The sequence below is a fragment of the Chiloscyllium plagiosum genome, chromosome 35, assembly GCF_004010195.1.
Source record: "Chiloscyllium plagiosum isolate BGI_BamShark_2017 chromosome 35, ASM401019v2, whole genome shotgun sequence".
NCBI classification, from domain to species: Eukaryota; Metazoa; Chordata; class Chondrichthyes; order Orectolobiformes; family Hemiscylliidae; genus Chiloscyllium; species Chiloscyllium plagiosum.
The window spans coordinates 41746351-41767605 of record NC_057744.1 but is presented as its reverse complement, the minus strand read 5'-3'; the positions used below and the strand labels follow the sequence as shown (position 1 = coordinate 41767605).

General features: G+C 41.3%; 1 protein-coding gene across 1 annotated transcript in view; it reads left to right on the top strand.

Moving 5' to 3' along the window:
• Positions 1-21255, top strand: part of LOC122540775 (transcriptional repressor CTCF-like) — a 63442-nt gene that overhangs the window by 39867 nt on the left and 2320 nt on the right. Inside the window, exons 6-9 of the mRNA XM_043676988.1 lie at positions 520-640; positions 3092-3241; positions 16232-16392; positions 19429-19611. Of these exons, the coding sequence (XP_043532923.1) occupies positions 520-640; positions 3092-3241; positions 16232-16392; positions 19429-19611 (615 nt within the window). The remainder of the gene's footprint in view (positions 1-519; positions 641-3091; positions 3242-16231; positions 16393-19428; positions 19612-21255) is intronic.

The window sequence follows — 21255 nt, the reverse complement described above, 5'->3', positions numbered from 1 at the left end:
TCGTCAACCACGTCTGAGGGGAAATTGCGGTCTTTGAAGAAGGAGGCCATCTGGGTTGTTCGGTATTGGAATTGGTCCTCCTGGGAACAGATGCGGCGGAGGCGAAGGAATTGGGAATATGGGATGGTGTTTTTACAGGGGGCAGGGTGGGAGGAGGTGTAGTCCAGGTAGCTGTGGGAGTCGGTCGGTTTATAGTAAATGTCCGTGTTGAGTCGGTTGCCTGAGATAGAAATGGAGAGGTCTAGGAAGGGGAGGGAGGAGTCTGAGACGGTTCAGGTAAATTTGAGGTCGGGGTGGAAGGTGCACATAACAAGTTTGCACTGCAGTTTCTCATGCCTATCATGGGCTTAAAGTATTGGTCACGGATTTCAGATGTAATTGAGAAAAAGGCAGTTATGGCCATCGTACAGTGAATGAGTCAAAGTTGTTACATGCTCGTTTCTGTTATTCACTTTAATTAATAGTTTCAGTTGTAAACCATGGATATCATATTTCATTCTCATATTTTATTCTTATTAGGTAAGTAAACTGAAGCGACACATCCGTTCTCACACCGGGGAGCGTCCTTTCCCGTGCACATTTTGCAGCTATGCTAGCAGAGATACATACAAGCTGAAGCGACATATGAGAACTCACTCAGGTATGTTCTGGACTTTTTGGTTATTCTTTCTATGGATTATGGCATTATCCAGTCCATTAAGCAGACTTCCTCTGTATTAGTATCATAACTGCACAGTGAAAATTTGTAGTATTTTTATTTTGCTGTTGCAGTAAGAAAACTTCTTTTTTGTATCTTTAAGCCCTTCCTTTGAAGTATGATTTGATGTAATACAAAGATTCATAGGTTTCTTAACAGACAGACCACGAACCCAACCATTATGTCAACCAGTAGTATGGTTAGTTAATATGGTGGAGGGTTTCATGGGTTCTCATAATCTTTACAATGAGGAGAGAGTATTTACAACCACCAGAAATGAGCCTCTTGGTTGTTAACTTCCAGACGCAGAGCCAGATTCTGCAAGCTACTTTGACTCACTCACTCAGGCAGCAGTGCTGCCACTCAATAGATTGGTAGTTCCATACAGAAAATCCTACCTTAGTAAAGAGATTCCACAGAAAGACCAAATGGTAAGTACATCACCATCATTGAATGAAGCACATTTGAAGGTCCCATGGTGATAGCTAGCCTCTGCTTAGTTAGCCCCAACCTTTGCTAACCATGACGTGGAGGAGCTGGTGTTGGACTGGAGTGGACAAAGTTAAAAATCACACAACAGGTTATAGTCCAGCAGGTTTATTTGGAAGCACTACCTTTCGGAGCGCTGCTCCTTCATTAGGTAGCTGTCTAGTGAAGGAGCAGCACTCTGAAAGCTAGTGCTTCCAAATAAACCTGTTGGACTATAACCTAGTGTTGTGTGGTTTTTAACTGTGTCCAACATTTGCTGTCAGTATGATCTATCACAGTTGGGTGTGGTGGAGGAGTGGATTGCTCTACTAGTTTGAGTGCCTCTGGCCTGTGCCAGGAAATGTAAAAAGCTTCCAGAATTATTGTTTTTGGTTGCCCACCTGAAATATAAATGTGTATGGATATTGAACAAAATGTTTTTTGGGTTAGTTTTAAAAACCTGCCAGTGCTAACTCTTAAAGCTTAAACAAGGGATTTGAATGCTTAAGGAGAACTTCGGCAATTATGGAACTGAGACAGGGTAGTAAATCTGAAGGGGTGGAGAAAAAAGTACACAGAAAGAAAATAAGTATTGAAAAGAAAAGCTGTGAAGGTGGAGTGCATGTGTCAAAGTGACAACTCTATATTGTGCTGAGAGTAGTAATCAAGATTCTGAACTTGTGTAAGAAACTGTTGGAAGAAGCAAGTTTGGTATTCTACAAGAAAGACTAACTGAATCTTAGTAACCTTTTTCTTTTGACTTGAAATTCTTACTTATAACCATAAGGAGCAGAATAAGGCCATTCGGCCCATCAAGTATGTTCTGCTGAACATGACTGATACGTTTCTCAACCCCATTCTCCAGCCTTGTCCCTGTAACCCTTGATCCTCTTAACAATCGAGAACCTATCTATCGCTGTGTTAAATGCATTCAATGACTTGGCCCCCATAACCCTCTGTGTCAATGAGTTCTACAGATTAATTACCTTCTAGCAGAAGAAATCTTTCCTCATCTCATTTCTAAAGGGTCATCCCTTCACTCTGAGCCAGTGCCCTCGGGTTCTAGTCGCTCCAGCAAGCAGAAACATGTTCACCATGTCCACTCTATCCAGGCTGCTTAGTATCCTGTAAGTTTCAATCAAATTATTGTCATCCTTCTAAATTTCATTAAGTATAGACCCAGAGTTCTCGACCACCCTTCATGTGACAAGTCCTTTATCCCTGGGATCATTCTTGGAAACCTTCTCTGGACCTCCTCCAAGGCCAGCACATCTTTTCTTAGCCACAGGGACCAAAACAGCTCACAATATTCCATAGTGGGTCTGACCAAAGCCTCAATTGCACATGTGTGCTCATGCCTAGCATGTGTCCATTGTTAAGATGTAACTTAATGCTGTTTCTGACATGCTGGAAATCTTTAATTGGTAATTTCATTGACATTTTACATGGATTTGTTTCAAATCTTTACCAAATTATTTCTTTAGTTTATGCTGCTAAATCAATCCACCTGGAGACATGCAAATTGTTTGTATCAGGTATGGAAATTAAAGCTGACTAGTTACAGAAGATTCAAATCTAGATTGCTCATGTTTTTTATTCAGTAACAGCTAATTTAATAATAACTTATCCATAGATAGCAATTTCACTATTTGCCATGAATTAATGTTCTTTTAAAATTAATTTGCAGTGATGGGGTTTTGCTGATAATTTTGTTTTTAGTGATTAACATTCATTGGTTTCTTTATTCTAGAAATGTTGATTTTATTTCAAGGGGCAGATATTGCATGCTCAAAAATGTCTGCAAAGCTACTACTACAATGCTTATTCATTTTTGTGTATTATGGAATAAGATGTAATTTGGTTCTGATTATAATTTATAAGTAATGAGCTGAATAACAAGGCTTGTAATTTCTGACTTTTTTATAGGGGAGAAGCCTTACAAGTGCCATGTGTGCGAGGCTAATTTTACACAGAGTGGAACGATGAAAATGCACATCCGACAGAAGCACACAGACAATGTGCCCAAATACCACTGTCCTCACTGTGATGCCATCATTGCAAGAAAAAGTGACTTGGGTAAGATCAACCAGAAAAAGCTAGTTTTGGTAGCTCAGAGGCAATGGAAATTAAAACTTTAACAATAGCCTCAATTTTACATTTTAAATGGCACTAGAGGCCAGAATCTAAATATCCTTCCCCTCAGTCTGACCCCTGCAGAAGTACAGCTGCCATCAGTGAGATCTGATTTTGCGAGTAGGAGGTACAGTCCACAATTAGAGTCATAGAGATGAACAGCACGGAAACAGACCCTTCGGTCCAACTTGTCCATGCCGACCAGTTATCCCAACCCAATCTAGTCCCACCTGCCAGCATCCAGCCCATATCCCTCCAAACCCTTCCTATTCAATATACCCATCCAGATGCTTTTTCAATGTTGTAATTGTACTAGCCTCCACCACTTCCTCTGACAGCTCATTCCATATACGTACCATCCTTTGCGTGAAAATATTGCCCCTTAGATCTCTTTTATATCTTTCCCCTCTCATGCTAAACCTATGCCCTCTAGTTCTGGACTCCCCCACCCCAGGGAAAAGACCTTGTCTATTTATCCTATCCATCCCCTCATGATTTTATAAAGCTCTATAAGATCACCTCTCAGCCTCCGACGATCCAGGGAAAACAGCTCTAGCCTATTCAACCTCTCCCTATAGCTCAAATCCTCCAACCCTGGCAACATGCTTGTAAATTTTTTCTGAACCCTTTCAAGTTTCACACATGCATGCAATATTTCAAAAGTGGCCTAACCAATGCCCTGTAAGCCGCAACATGACCTCCCAACTCTTGTACTCAGTACTCTGACCAATAAAGGAAAGCATGCCAAACACCTTCTTCATTATCCTATCTACCTGCGACTCCACGTTCAAGGAGCTATGAACCAGCAACACTCCCTAGTGTATAAGTCCTACTAAGATTTGCTTTCTCAAAATGCAGCACCTCACATTTATCTAAATTAAACTCCTCCTGCCACTTCTCAGCCCATTGGCCATCAATCCTGGTAGAGAATGACCTAAAATAGCCGGAATATTTTGGTGAACTGTGGCAAGACATCTTTGGGAGTGGTCAGGCTTCCTTAGGAGAGGTAAATTGCCCCATGGAATTGTAGACATGAATGTGCACCAAATTAAATTTACCAAAGCTTCTTAGACAGCATATTCCAAATCCATGACCACTTTCATCTAGAAGAACCTGGAACACCACCACCTGCAAGTTCCCCTCCAAGCTACTCACCACCCTGTCTTGGAAGTATACTGCTATACCATCACAGTAGTTGGGTCAAATGCCTTGAATTCTCTCCCTACCGACATTGCGGATCAACCCACAGCAAGTGGATTGCAATGATTCAGGAAGGCAGCTCACCACCGCCTACTCAAGGGCAAATAGGGATGGGCTATCAATGCTGGCCAGTCAGCGACGCCCAAGAATAAAAAAAATTGTGTGAACCAATGAATCTGATTCACACCACATTTTGGCAGAATGTTATTTTTGTTGAGTTTCATGGTCTAGTGAGATTTCTTACCTGATAATCCCAAACTTGCCTCATTAACTACTTATCAAGCCCCTTGCAACCCTGAGTCTTTCATTAGTTGCTGTAGCAAGGGTACTTGTCATTGCCAGATATCCTGGGATTCGCTGGCATCCCTGGTACGAGCACCATCTTTATACCCCAATCATGCCCCCAGAGTTGCATTGGCAGCTTAGAGTTACCATTCACTGTCATCAGAGTGGCACAGCAACTAAAAACTTATGGTTCTCACAGCTGTCACTTTGCAAATACAACTGTACATTCCTACACCATTCTCTGTTTAAGCTCCGGGACACACATCTCACCTGACTTAAATCACAACCTACTCTAAGTTACTGATACTTTTTCCCTAGTGTTCACTGTGACTGAGAATTGTTTAATGTGGGATAATCACAATACAGGGAAGCTGTTAGTCACCTCAAAACATTCACTTTCATTTGCAATAACGAAAAGTGAACAGAAATCAAATAAACAGAAGTAACATTTGCCTCTCAGAACAGAAACAAATTGCTTGCCTGTCCTGCACTGATAGTTTTATGGTCATTAGCAATCGCTGCATTTATCTGTTGCCTACACGTTGTCCATTAAGTCCTATATGGTTTGTAGTGTCAGAACTGCTATGCTTGAGTACGGTGTTTAATATTCTCATTCCCCTCTGTGAAAAATGCCCCTGCTGTCCAAGATCATCAGCATTGCTTTGTTTCCTGTTCTAGTTGTGCAGAGAACAGCATGCTAAGATTATGCAGTGCACTCTGGAGTCTACTGAAATACACCCTTATCCTGGTCCAAGCTGTGGAATCTGATCAGTATGCTTATCATCTGCCACCATGGCCATGACCAAAGAATGGACTGCATTCTATCTACACTGCCTTAGTTAGGAGGTTGCAGAGCAGAGTCATCAGTCATGGTCACGCTGGGTATCTCTTGTCTCCCAATAATCATGTGCACCCTCAACCATAGCAGAATCACAGGCGTTCCCAAGGATATAGGCATTGTGACAGCTCCCAGGCTCCTGTACAGAAAGTTCCAAGTGAAATTGATGATCACTGATGACTTGCATCTTGATGGAATGGAACCCTTTTCCATTGAAAAGCATACTGCCCAGGCGCCTACTGACCTCATTACGGGAAACAGGATGAAGTAGTGAGATTTGGCACAAATGGCATCAGTCACAGCCATGATGCATTTGTGTGTGGACAATTGGCGCAGGTCTTGGGAACTTCTTCTCAGGTGGCTTCATGGAGTCAGGAATTGCCCTGATTTTGCTCCCGACCTAAATGTACATATTCAAGGCAATTTAGTTATATTTCTACTAGCCAGTAGGCATGATTTAGTTTAGTGAACCTTTGTAAAATAATCAGTGTTCTGTGCAGTTTGCACTATTCTGGTGACTTTCCACATAATGGACGTTTTTTTCAAAACTGGCAAGGCCCCGACATTGGCTGCAAATACATATTGGTAGCATTGCTGTACCCTGCCAAAATTGCTCAGGATCATCCTAGACTGTAAAGATAACCACCAACGTCACAATGGGGGCTTCTTAAACCCCTCCCCCGCCTCCTCCATTCTCACCCCAATGAGCTCATTGGCCTCTGACACTAAAATTGAGACTACCTAATCAGCCCTCTTTATCTCCTATCCCACCAGACAACCATCTAGGCCTCTTCCTTTTGTATGTTCTCTCCTCATGCACTCTTCAAACTCCTCTGTGCATGAGGCTCTTCCTGTTCGCTTGACCCTATTTTCTCTTCATTTCCTGTCCATCGATTTAGTTCATATTGTTAACAGTCTCTTTCCTCAGCTCTGTTTCCCTTCCTTTTAAATTGGCTGTCATCAGCCCTCTCCAAAAACCCAACCTTCTGTTCTTGCAAACTGTCTTCCATGTTCAGCTTTCAACATGCTTTAATTTATTGTTGCCTTTATATTTGTGCCAGTTTCTCCTGGAAATTTGTGTTTGAATCAGTCCAATCAGGTCTCAGCCCCTGCCACAGCACTGAATCCTTCACGCTGCAAAGTATAAATGACATCCATATGATACGATCATGGGAAACTATGCCTTCTCATCATTCTTGACCTGTCTGCTATCTTTAAAATAGTTGACCGCATTGCGATTTTCCCATAAACCTTAATTGACATTTTCAGAATTTCACTATTGAGTGGCGATTGCCTTGTTTCTATGGGTTTGCATCTCATTAATACATCAACTTCCTTATTGAAACATCACTTAAATTCTCTCCTTCCGTGAGAAACTAGACAGTGCAAGTTTCGACGATGTAAATCAGAATGCTATCCAGTGGCTACAGATCATTGAATGGCTGTCCCGGCGATCATTCAACTGTTCCTTCGTATGCTCCATGGACACCATCTTCCTTGACGCATTGTCCACACCAGCCACATCACATCACCATGCTCTCGAACTAGCTTGCGCATCACTTCAATCCTTTAATACTTTGGACCTCAGGCACCTATAGATCGATATGCCTCATTGTCATTTTCTTCAACTCACTGATATACATTGCAAGCAGTGATTTAGGATGTTCTGGGCAATGAGCACTGACCTATGTCATCTGCTGGAGGAAGACTTGTGCTCAGAAGGACTGAACGACAGTCTCATCCTGGTGATTGTCGCTCACAACTGTACTGCACTTTCTTGCAACTATTCATTTCAAGTAGCAGCTGGGGAATTGTGTGGCATCACCCATTGCTTGATCTGTAAATCTATTGGAATGTAACTGATGCTGTTTTCTCCAGATCACAGCTATCCTTCATCCTTTATGAAAAACATAAAGCAGCTCGGGCAGTGGGATTCTCCACCAATGCTGGCTTCCCTCAGGTGCAGGATGATATTAACTGCACTCACTTTGCTTCAAGAATGCCTCATTACCAACCTGCAGAGTTTATCAACAGAAAAAAGCTTTTACTCCTTCAGTGCTCAAATCTCAGATTCCACTGTCTTTCCAAGGACCAGAGTACTATAAAGTTGGCTGCTGAGCGATAAATGGTATACCCTCCAAACTTGGCTCTGGACACCTTTTTGAACATTTCAGATTGATGAACAGTGAGGATACAGCACTGCTCAGACTTGCACGAGGCCCATAGAAGTCTGGACCATATGCCTTCTTAACATGAGGACTGGCCCAGCAGAGCCTTGCAGTATAACCCAGAAAGAGTTCACCACATCATTGTTGCTTATTGTGTGTTTTATCACTGTATTCCTGGATGGAGACATAATGGGGGATCAACAGTAACTAACCTTCTAAGGCTGAACATAGGAACACGGCAACCGTCCAAAACCAATGTATTTACACAGCAATGCATCATCAAGCCTGAGAAGCCAGAGATAGTCTCTTGAAAACTGCAGACAGAATGAATGAGTTGAGTTTGGTCTTCATTTACATGTTCACATTCTGCTGGTAATCTGGCAAATGGCCCATGCATAGTGCGAAAGATGTGGATGTTGTTATTTTTGCAGTCCTTGACCTTTTCTGTTGTGAGTAAATTTGTCATTATCTATTCAAATATCCACTTGATATCTTCGGCTGGGATCCACTTTCGGGTGTCTACATATTACGTCTCGCTGATCATTAGGAAGAAAAACAGCAGTCAGTGAGATAGTGAATTAATATTGCATGGCATTCAGATTAGGTAGCTCTAAAGGTTTCAGTCAACAAATTATAACTGAATGTTTTGTGAAAAGTCTGTCATAACCAGCAGGTTGAGAGGAATCCTCTTTTGGGCCTTCCTTGATAATCCTCCAGTTCAGACTGTGGATAGACTGGTAAATTACCCTGAAATGCTTGAGAATTCTGTTGGAACAGCTTTGAACTGAGGCAAATCTTTGTGTATCTTTTCTCAGACAGTGGGCTAATAGGGAGAGGAGACTAGTGACTGCCAATTGTACATTTTGCAGCCTTAATTGGTAATGTGGTGCTTTGAAAAACTGATAGAGTGGAACCTTCTCTCCAGAAATCTCTACATTCAACACTGATTCTGTCCTCTCACACACAACAGGGGTGCAAAGGGTTTTAGCACGATCCCTGTAATTTCTGTTTAGCTCAGTGTTGTCCCCATTAAAAATTGCAGTGCCGAGGCTATTCAAGCATTCCTGACAACTGATATTATCTGCAGTCAAGGGGTCAGTTGCTTGTGAGGGATGAACAGTGCTTGGCTATTGCAACATCGGTCATCCTTGAATTGTCTGAAGAGGCTGCTCATCTGAGTGTAACTTAACCAGGTCATCAGTGAAAATTACTCTAGAGCAGATATTTTAACAGTGCAAGTAAAAATGAGAATTATTTACAATGCTATTTCAATGATGCACTTACATGACGTCGGTAAAGTTTTTTTTCTTCCTCTGCGTCCCACTTCATCTAAATGCAGTCCTGATTTCCACAATTGAAGGGGACTTGCTTTTGATTGGTCCTGGTGGCCTGGAAGACTTGGATTGTTGTTCCTTGATGCCCTTTGGCCTGTAGGACAGGGCTTACTGATAGTTCCAATCCATTTGCAGGGTCACTGACCTCAGCTTGATCTTCTATGGCTTTACAATTGGAGGTAGAGGAGCTGGGCATCTTTGGAGCACCTTGTAATAAAGCTTCCAAGAAGTCCTGTCTGTGTCTCTTCTTCCTGTGCTAGCACCACTACCTTGAGAAAGAGCTCCTTAGAGTGAGATTAAGTCCTCTGTCCCCCTGTCACTGGGCCATTGATACTGAGAGCTTGTGGGTCAACTGAAATATTGGGCCGAAGGGCCTGTTTCCACACTGTGGGGAATCTAATCTCAGTTCTATCTGTTTTTTTTTCGACACTGATATTCTGATTTTTTTTTTTCATTGCATGTCTGTATATAGTTGTAGGCAAGTACTGAACCTGACTGCCCATGGCAGTCGCCATGGAGATTGCCAAACATGTGCATGCTGCAACCATACATTACTGATGATGTTGGGCTCAGCTTACCATCTGCCGCTGACAGAACCTGCATGCAGTTCCCATACCTTTCTGTGGATTTTAACAAAATCATTAACGGTAGAGATCATAACATCATCTTCTGTCTGGGGCTTTGAAGGTGCCTGGTACCTCGGAGTTGACTGAGTTCCAGCAACCAGGGTGTGTCTTTCTCAACCAGCTGTAGAGATGTCTTATTGATGTGCTGACAAGGTTGTGCTCCCAGGTCTGATCTAGAAGTACCCATCAAGGTAAAAGTCGCTTCGCTGGTAGAGGTTGCAGGTGAAAGCTTGCCTGTATCCTCTGAGGGTTCGGTGGCTTTCTTTCTGACAGGTAGAGATGATGTTTCCTGGCACTGAGCCATTAGTTGGGGTGCACTGGGTGCCACTGGAGTCTGCATGAGAGAAGAGGTAATTGGTTTCCTAAAAGGGATAAAGGCTTGTGCAGATTAAGAACGCAGTACTACTATTGTTAATGGGAGAGCCACGCAACAAAACACAGTGAAGCTTGGCTTGGTCTGTCTTTGGCCCAGTATGAGCCATCATGCTCCTCTCTAGCCACTTCAAGAATCTTGTACTCATGGAGAAGGAGGAGCATGATGTCTTCCAACTTCTAGCTGGTGTTGGCCCACAGCCGGGTGCCAGTCATTCCTGCAATGTGACAATGATCAAGTGGAAGTGAACGGAAAGCCAGGCATGAACAGGAGAGATGGTGAAATGTGCCAGTGAGTGAATATGAATGATTAGTAATTTGGGAAGATGAGCCATTGAATTGACAAGATGCATACAGTACTTAGAGTTGTATTCCATGAGTCATTTATCAAGGAAACTTGAACGGATTGAGTTTAAAGGGAGAAAAGGCAGTACTGTAAGAAATTCCATATTTTTCAGAAATATAAACTGAAATGGAATTTGGATAGCTGTAATTGAAAATGTTTTAAAACATGAAAAACAAGTGTTGCATATTGTTTAGCTGTGCAATACGATGTTGCTTTCTTAAAGCCAAAATATGAGGCAGTCGCTTAGACTGACTAGCACCAAGAAACATTAAAGTTTCTGATTTCTGCCTGACAGTAGTTTCTGATTGGTTAAGCCGTAGGGTTGTAAGTGCCAAAGGCAGCAGAGAATGAAAAGCATCCATAGCCTATAGACAGAAAGCCATCAACACACTCTGTGTGAGGATAAAGACAGAAAACTGAAGAAAGTTTAAAGAACAAATTCATACAAGGAAAGACCTAGTCACTTGATCAGACATTGAAGGACAACCATCACCGTACAGTCATCAGTGTCACTCTGTTCAAAAAAATCAAAAAGATTGTAGAAGAAATAAAAACTTTGCACCTTATGGCCTTGATTTTTTATCTTTGGAAATTTGTTTACGCGTTGGAGTTTGTTTGTTTTGAACAGATATTGTTTATTTTGCTTAATTTATAGATTATTTTTCACTTTCTTGTGTTTTAGAATAAAAAGGGAGGTCTTTTTATTATTTTTGAAGAAATTTGTGTGGTTTACTTTTGTTCTTTGTAAGAGTCAGGCATAATGGGTTTTAGTAGCTGATTGGGATTTTTATACATTTTGTGCTGACTTTTGGAACAGTGGGTCATGACTATCAGCACATTATTCCCAGTTAAATAGGGCACTATTATAGTAGATGGAGGGGTAGCCTAGTTGTATTATTGCTGGATCTTTAATTCAGAAACTCAGCTAATGAGTTTGAATCCCACCACAGCAGATGGTGGAGTTCAAATTCAACAAAATATCTGAAATTAAGAATCTACTGATAACCATGGATTGTCGGAAGAACTCATCTGATTCACTAATGTCTTTCAGAAAAAAAATTCTGCTGTCCTCATCCTGTTTGGTTACATGTGACTTCAGAGCCACAGCAATGCAGCAATCTCAACTACCCTCTGAAAAGGCTTAGCAAGCCACTCAGTAGTATCAATCTCTACAAAGTTAAAAGTCACACGACACCAGATTATAATCCAATAGGTTTATTTGGAAGTACTGCTTCTTCAACAGGTGGTTGTGGAGTATAAGATCGTAGGACACAGAATTTATAGCAAAAGTTTACAGTGTGATGTAATTGAAATTTTATAATGAAAAAGACCTGGATTGTTTGTTAAGTCTCTCAAGTTTTAAAATGGGCATGTTGGTTTCAGTTCTTTTATATGTAAATTCCAGAACTTTCTTAAAGTTACATTCACAAGTGAACTTTAACAATAGGTGCCATGTTGGCCCAGATAATGCATTGAAGGTGTGAGGTGCCCTGTGTGAGGCTGCATGTGCCCCAATGTTCAGACTGATTCCAATCTAAAAAAGGAATTACAGAATCTTACATAGATTTAAGCAGTTTTTGAGCAAAACAAAATATAATTCTGCAAGTACAAATTCATCCCACAAACTTGTGTGTGTGTATATATACGCATGCGGGGAGGTGTATTAGTGTCTGTGAGACAGTGTGTGTACGTGTATGTGTGTGAGTCTGAGTTTAAAGGCATATAAGTTTGTGACAGGGTGTTTGCGTGAGTGTGGAAGTGTATATGTGAGCATATGAGAGAGATTGTGTATGAGAGGGGGTCTGTGTGAGTGTTTGGGTCTGTAGGAGTGTGTGTGTCTGTAGGATTGTCTGTCTATCTGTGAGTGTGTGTCTGTATGTAAATGTGTGTCTGCCTGTGTGTATATAGTGCAGTGGTAGTAGTGTGAAATGAACCTAAGGTCCAATTTGAGGCCATTCCCATGGATACTGAATGTGGCTATCAGCCTCTGATTGGCCACGTTGTGTTGTTGCTTGTCCCAAAGTTCGCCTTGGAGGATGGTCACCTGAAGGTCTGAGGTTGAATGTCCCAGACCCCTAAAGTATTCTCTGACTGGGAGGGAACACTCCTGACTACAAAGTGTCAACAAAAAAATAAAACTGGATGAACCACCTCACATCAACCTAGGCACTGGAAATGACAATGACAAGAACAGTCTTGTCCACCCTGCAAATTCCTCTTGACTGACATGTGGGGATAAGTGCCAAAATAATCAAACAACAGTCAGACATAATCATACTTACAATATTCCACACACTACCATTACTAGCCCTGGATATGCCCCATCCCAAGGGCAGGGCAGAGGTACCAGGACTACGGTATGCAGTTGGGGGAGTTACCCCAGGAAACCTCAATATTGACTCTGGACCCCATGTTGCCTCATGGCACAAGGTTAAACATGGGCATGGAAACCTGTTCCAGTGCGGTTGCTGGCATCTATCGGACTGTGGAAAATTGCCAAGGTATGTCCTGTACACAAAAGGTAGGACAGCTCCAACCTGACCAATTACCATTCCGTCAGTCTACTCTTGATCGTCAGTAAAGTGATGAAAGGTTGCATCAGTAGTGCTATAAAGCAACACCTGCTCAGCTACAACTTGCTCACTGATGCCCAGTTTGGATTGCACCAGAGCCACTCAGCTCCGGATGTCATTACAGCCTTAGTTCAAATGTGTACAGAAGAGCTGAATTCCTGAGGTGAGAGTGAAAGCCCTTGACATCTGGCTACATTGGACCAAGTGTGGTATCAAGAAGCCCTAGAAAAACTGGAATCAGTGGGCAGTGAGGAAAGTTGGAGTTCCCCCAGAACATAGGAAGATAGTTATGGTTATTGGAGATCAGTCATCTTAGTTTGAGGATATCTCTGCAGGCATTCCTCAGGATAGTGTCCTATGGCCAACCATCTTCAGCTGCTTTATTAGTGACCTTCTCTCAATCATAGGACCATAAATAAGAATGATTGCTGATGATTGCACAATGTTCAATACTATTTGTGATTCTTGAGATACTGAAGCAGTCCATGTTCAAATGAGACAAGACCTTGGATAATATACCTTGAGCTGAAAAGCAACAGTAACATTTATGCCACACAAATGCTAGGCAATGACCATCTCCAATAAGAGAGAATCTAACTGCTACCCTTGACATTCAGTGATGTTAACATCACTGAATCCCCCATTGTCAACATTCTGTGGGGGGTTACTATTGACCAGAAACTCAACTGGACTGACCAAGAGATACAGTAGCTACAGCAACACACAGAGTCTAGCAATACTGCAGCAAGTAATTCATCTCCCGAGTAATTTATCTAATTCAGTTCCCAAAGCCAGTCTACTGCAAGGCAGATGTCAGGAATACTGTTCACTTGCCTGAATGAGTGCAGCTCCAACAATGCTCAAGAAACTTGACACTATCCAGGACAAAGAAACCGCCTAATTAGCAACATATTTACAAATATTCACTATAGCCAGCAGTGTCTACCATCTATAGGATGCACTGCAGTAACTCATTAAGGTCGCATCATCCAAATGCATGATCATTACCATCTAGAAGAAAAGGGCAACGGATATATGGGAACACTACCACCTGCAAATTTTCCAAGCCACTCACTACCCTGACTTGGAAATATATTACTGTTCCTTCAGTGTCGCTGGGTCAACATCCTTCCTAAGGATTTTGTGGGTCTACCTACAGCACATTGACTGGAGTGGTCAAAGAAGTCAGCTCACCGCCACCTTCTCAAGGGCAACTAGGGACGAGGAATAAAAATTCTGGCCATTCTGAGACACTCCTGTCCTATGAATGAATAAAAACAGCTACAAACTGAATTACAGAAACTGAAACCTCTTGGAGTTATCTCAGACAGTAAACACAATGGGCAAAAAGGCAGCAGTCGCGGTGAGAGGCATGTTTTGTGACTTATCTTGTCAAAAACACAAAAGAAAAAGGGTTAGAAGTCAGTTCAACACTTAGGATTAGGGTGGTGCTACTGGAAGGAGGAGCTGAGACACTAGAGTCTACTAGCCAAGATTCAAGAGCTTGTATTATGTGAAAATCACAGTTGAAAAACTATTCACTAGTCGCTCCTGCATTGCAGTTAAAGGATTGCTTCGCTCTGAGTATAAGAAGCTGTCTATCTGTGAAACTGAAACAGCACAGTAGAATTTCAATAAACCTGCAAAACAAGAATCTCTAAAGTGACTGTTCGACTATAAACGTTTCATTATCTACTCTTCACAAATAACCCAGAAACCTGTAATGGTAGACCTTTCAATTTTTATCTTTTATTACTTACTTACTTTTAATCTGTGGGTGTGAATAATAACTAATAAACATTACTAGATTACTTACAGTGTGGAAACAGGCCCTTCAGTCCAACAAGTCCACACCAACCCGCCGAAGCGCAACCCACCCGACCATTTACCCCTTCACCTAACACTATGGGTAATTTAGCATGGCCAATTCACCTAACCTGCACATTTTTAGATTGTGGGAGGAAACCGGAGCATCCGGAGGAAACCCATGCAGACACGGAGAATGTACAAACTCCACACAGAGTCGCCTGAGGCGGGAATTGAACCCAGGTCTCTGGTGCTGTGAGGCAGCAGTGCTAACCACTGTGCCACCGTGCTGCCCACATTCTTCTGTTAATTCAAGAAAACCTGGTTAAATCGGCTTATTTGATTTTGGAGAATGATATCTATAAGGGAGGGGGTCCTTTGGAAATTTATTGTGACCAGCTGACGGGCTGGGTCTATAAAGGCCAGCTAATCCCTCCTTAGCTAGGTGTTTGACAATTTGGGGTATCCTTTTTGGAAGTTGATGACTTGTGGAATCTCATCCTGGTCTGGTTGTAACAGTTCATGGAGGACAATCTGGCTGACTGCTGTCTGCTTGGACAAGCTAACGTGAGTAGGCCTTGAGATTACTGAAGCAGTCTTTTTTCTAAATTCACATTGAGTTCATGTGTGAGACAACGAGAGCATTTCACCTTGTTCCAGAAGGAAAAGCAGTGTCACTGATAATGTGGAATAGCCTTGATATAGCCATCTTTCAGTGGTCATCATGCATCATGTCAGCTCCTTTAAATGCCAGGTTTTGCTTATCTTTCCTGAGTTTTAGATGAATTATTGTTCGCCCTTCAGTTTACCTCACAATAATAACTGCAACTAAGGCATGAATTTTTGCTCATGACTCGAGCAGAGTTGGAAAAATCCTGGCTACATAAAACCAACCTGAGAGAAAGTGCCCAGGAAGTTCAGTTTGGTTCTGGTGTGATAGGAGTAGGATGAAAATGGGAGTTGTGTGCAGCAGCCCATGAACGAAGGCAGAAGCTTCTGGCTGTAGAGGCAGTCTGGGCAGCAGGCCTGTTTCATTGTAGCTGTATTTTATGGAAGATATGAAACAAATAAAATAAATAATAGTACTCCAGCTTACACGTCACATTGGATTTTAGAAGGATGAAATATGTGAGGGCTTTGGCAGGGTAGATACTGAGAGGATGTTTCCTCTTGTGGAGGGCGGTCTAGAACTAGGGAACACAGTTTCTCTCAGCCATATTCTTATTAAATGGCAGAGCTACCTTGAGGAACCAAATAGCATACATCTGTTTCTCATTTTCATAATCTACCCTGTCTCCTTTTAAAATTGCTGAGGGTAATTCATTAATTGAGACTTCATTTTTTATCTGCTTCTTAAAAATTGTCACTTGTATCTGCAATTTTAGGTGTCCATTTACGAAAGCAGCATTCCTACACAAGCTTAAGCATGAAGTGTCGTTACTGTGATGCTACATTCCATGAACGCTATGTACTCATCCAACACCAAAAGACCCACAGGAATGAGAAACGTTTCAAGTGTGACCAGTGTGATTATGCATGTAAACAGGTATACTGCTGAAATGTTTCAAGGTATAGTCTACTCCAACTTTATATGTTTTGTTTGATGCTAGGATCCCAAACCCAGCTTCTGTTACCATGGAGTGACAGTGTGTGTTAACACTTTGTAATGCTGCCTGTTTAGCCAGAAAATAAATCCAAACCTTTTCTGATGGAAGCTATCAACCTATTCAACTGCAGGAGTTTCCATTCTCAGCTGACAGCCACCTCTTACACCTAATTTCCTAGATGAATAATCGTACTCATTAGGTTACATTCCCTACAGTATGGAAACAGACCATTTGGCCCAACACGTCCACACCGACCTTCCGAAGCGTAACCCACCCAGACTCATTCCCCTACCCTACATTTACCCCTGACTAATGCACCTAACACTAAGGGCAATTTAGCATGACCAATTCACCTGACCTGCACACCTTTGGATTGTGGGAAGAAACCAGCGCACCCAGAGGAAAGCCACGCAACACTGGGAGAATGTGCAAATCAAATGTGCAGACAGTCGTCCAAGGCGGGATTCGAACCCAGGTCGTTGGCACTGTGATGCAGCAGTGCTAACCACTGAGCCACCATGTTGCTTATGACGATGATACCTCTTATAGATGGTGAAAAAGAGCAGGAGCACAGCTGGTTTTTTTTTCATTCGAGAGCACTGAGTCACTGAAGGACATTTCTGCTTTTGACTTGAATCCAGATAATGCTATGCAAGAATCATAGACTGGGCTTTATACTGCCCCGGTCCTGATCAACATCACTGACGTACACATTTGTTAGTGATGTGATTGTTCCTGTTCAGTTTGGATTTAGAGACTTCTAAATTGAAGGGTATGCCACTTTTCAAATTTGAAATTTTATCAATGGAAAATTGATCATTGGTCCTATCTGCTGACCAAAGTAGAAAATGTTCCCAGTAGAACATAGGACTTGGGAGTAGCAGTAGGATATTTGACTCTTCAAGCTTACTTTGCCATTCAATATGATCATGGCTGATCTGATTCTGGACTCAACAATTTCTTGCCTGTCCCCATAACTCTTGTTTCTTTAGTCTTTCAAAAGTCTCTCTAACTCAGCATTCAATAAATTCAGCCCTGAAGAAGGGCTTATGCCCGAAACGTCGATTCTCCTGTTCCCTGGATGCTGCCTGACCTTCTGCGCTTTTCCAGCAACACATTTTCAGCTCTGACCTCCAGCATCTGCAGTCCTCACTTCCTCAATAAATTCAGTGAGCCAGCCTCCATTATTCCCTGGGAAGAGAATTCTACAGACTATTGCAAAAATGGACCTCAGTTTCATCTGTAAGGGAGCCCTCTTTAAATTGTATCCCCTTGCTCTAGATTCATCCACAAAAAGAAAAATCTATAAGCATTGTATCAAGTCCCCTAAGTATTTTGTTTCACTCAGGAATAGTTCTGACCTGTTCAACATATTTCCGTCAGATCAGAAATTTCCAGGAATAAGCCAAGGAAGCCTTCTCTTAATTGCTTTTAATGTAATGATATCCTTTCCAAATATGGAGGCCAAAACATGTCAGAGCACTCTAATTGTGGTCTCACAAAGGCCTTGTACAGCTGCATTAAAACCTCCCAATTCTATATTTCATTTCCATTGTAATAAATAACAGCATTCCAGTCACTTTCCACTTGTAGTACTTTCACACTAACGTTTTTGGGACTCATGTACCAGGATACCTAGAGGCTTCTGTATCACACTGTCTTGCAAGTTCTTAACATATCTTTTCTATTCTCCCTGCCAAAGTGAACAAGTTCACATTTTTCCACATTATGCATGTATTCCATCTGCAAAATGTTACTCGATCTTTATCCTATCTGTATCACTATATAGCACTGTTTGCTTCCTTTTGACAATTTCTTTCCTACTTGTATTGGTGTCATCGGCAAATTTTGCTATCATACGTTCAGCCCCTGCATCCAGGCCATTGTTATACCAACCATTCCTTGGTTGCAAATAGGTTCTGTTCGTGAGTTTGTTTACAAGTTGATCATAATGCAAGTAGAAACACAGTACAGGACAATATGAAGCAACTGTTCTTGAGTACAGGAAATGTTTGTATGTTGGATGTTTAAAATTACACCCATATTGGGATTGTGTTTGTAAGTATAAGCATTCATAAGTTAGATGTTCGTAAGTTGGGGACCCCATACAGATTGCAGATAGTTGAGCTCCCAGCACTGATCCCAATAGCACTCCATTAGTCACAGCTTACCAAACTAAAAATGATCAATTTAATCCTCTCCCTCATGTTAGCTAGCCATGTTACATTTTGTGCCTTGATCTCTTGTTTTGTTTAGCAGACTTTGATCTGGCAACTTAGCCGATGTGTTTCGGAAATCCAGGTGCGTCACATCTATAGATTTCTCTTTATCCACCTGGCCTGTTACAATTAAACAAAAGCAGAAGGAGGCAACATTCTGCTGATTCTGTGTGTGCTGGCTTTTTGCAAGACTGTCATAGATTTATTTAAAATGATGCAGTAGTATCTCTCTCAACTTCTGCTTGTGAGTTCCAACAATTCTGCATAAAGAAAACTCTTTCTTTCACTGATCGTGGTTAGTTGAAATTGATAACTTGTTTCTGACTCTTCAAAGAGATATCCTTCCTTTCTCCATTCATCCTGTCAAATCAATCATCTGTGAAATAATCTTTATCGAGCCTTTTTATCTAATGGAAATAGTTAATATGGCTGAAATGCTTGGTAACAATCAATGAAACCTAACCTGGCCCTGTTGAGAAGAGTTAAAAGCACAAAGCACTGGAAACATCTAACAGATTTTAGTTCATCTTAACAGTTATTTGCCAACAATGAATTACCTTGAAATAGACTGTTATCTGGGCAAATGAAGGATCTTTGTCTATAATCAGTGCACCTGACTTGCTAAGTATTCCAGTAATTAATATTTAATTCAATATTTCCAGTTGTTGAATTAAATAGTTTGCTTTATTTCTCCTGAAGTAATTTGATTTAATGCCAGTGTATTGCTAACAATTGCTGTTCCTGTTTCATGCACAGAAACGTCACATGATAATGCATAAACGTATCCACACTGGGGAAAAGCCATTCAGTTGCTCCCACTGCGATATGCACTTCAGACAGAAGCAGCTCCTGGATTTGCATTTCAAGAAGAACCACGATCCAAGTTTTATCCCAGAAGCATACATTTGCTCCCAATGTTGTAAGAGCTTTTCTCGCAAGGTACCTGCTTGTTTTTTGCATTTGCAATACAGTTTAAGTCCTGTAATATTAGGTAGTCTGCAGCACACTCACATCTAGGAGTGACAACCAAACAATGATCTGTATTATCCACCCTCAAAAGTGAGCACAGTCTGAACTGGAAACACAGTATTGCCAATTTGTCTGAGTGCAGAGCCACCCATGTAGACTCTTGATTATCAATTCCATTGTTCAGCAGTCTTTGGCTGCACATTGATTCAAGGAGAAGAACTGCTGGATCCTTAGTCCTTGTAAGATGTAACTTTCAATCCATGATAGGTTATTCCACTGTTTAGAAATGATAAATAATGAAATAATACTCAAAACACATTAAATACTACTATCTTCACTATAACTCAATACAATAACTCAATTATTAATAATACACCTGTTGGTCACAAATACATGAGAAATAATATATGCGACCATCTAGTGAGCAATTAGCCTTCCCCCTTGATGCAGCTGACCAGGTTAATTTGAGGGGACAGTGACTCATCTTTTTACAATGAAATTTATCTCTTTCTTTCCAGGACAAGATCAGATTGTTCTATGAAAACCAGTCTTCAACTACAGTTGTTCAGTGAGGGATCCAGTTCTTTGAACTGCGATATTTAACACTTAATTTGATGAGTATACGACTTAATACCTGAGGTCATTTTTGCCTCACAAGCTGTTGCCTATGCTTTTAAAATCTCTATTAGTCCTATTCCCTAGTCACATATACATTTTATGGCCATAGCATAATAAGAATTCAAAAGCTTCTGAGTTATTCCAAACTGGAGAATTTCTTGATTTCTACATTTCACATAGAACAATCTCTGACCTTGTCAGGTTGTCTCTCTTCCTCACAGCTCTCAAAATACTCAAGATACTCAAGAGACTTCACTTTTGAAAATTGAAATCGTATTTTTAAATCATGTCAGTCCTTTATCTTTGCATTCCCAGACTGGATGTTTCTAGATATTAGTGTATTTGAAACTTCTCCAGATTTTGACCTGAAATCAAACTATAGCTTTTAAAGTAGATTTGTTAACTGGTTTTAATTCATTAATGATTTTTCTAACACTTCTTGCTACACATTCCATAGCTTTAAGTGTTGCAGGCTAATGCATTCATCATCTCTTTTAGAAGATTCTATTCTGCAGTTGTTACACCTTACAAATAACATTCTGTTTTTAATATAAACAATTGCTCTCCCCCCTGGATTGAATAGTTACTGCAAATCTCAGCCTTTCTCCAATTACAAGCATGATTAATAGACAATAGGTGCAGGAGTAGGCCATTCTGCCTTTCAACCATGCACCACCATTCAATATAATCATGGCTGATCATCCTTAATCAGTATCCTGTTCCTGCCTTATCTCCATAACCCTTGATTCCACAATTCTTGAGAGCCCTATCCAGCTCTTTCTTAAATTAATCCAGAGACTGGGCCTCCACTGCCCTCTGGGGTAGAGCATTCCACTCAGCCACCACTCTCTGGGGAAGAAGTTTCTCCTCATCTCTGTCCTAAATGGTCTCCCCCGTATTTTTAAGCTGTGTCCTCTGGTTCGGCACTCACCCATCAGCGGAAACATGTTTCCTGCCTCCAGCATGTCCAATCCTTTAATAATCTTATATGTCTCA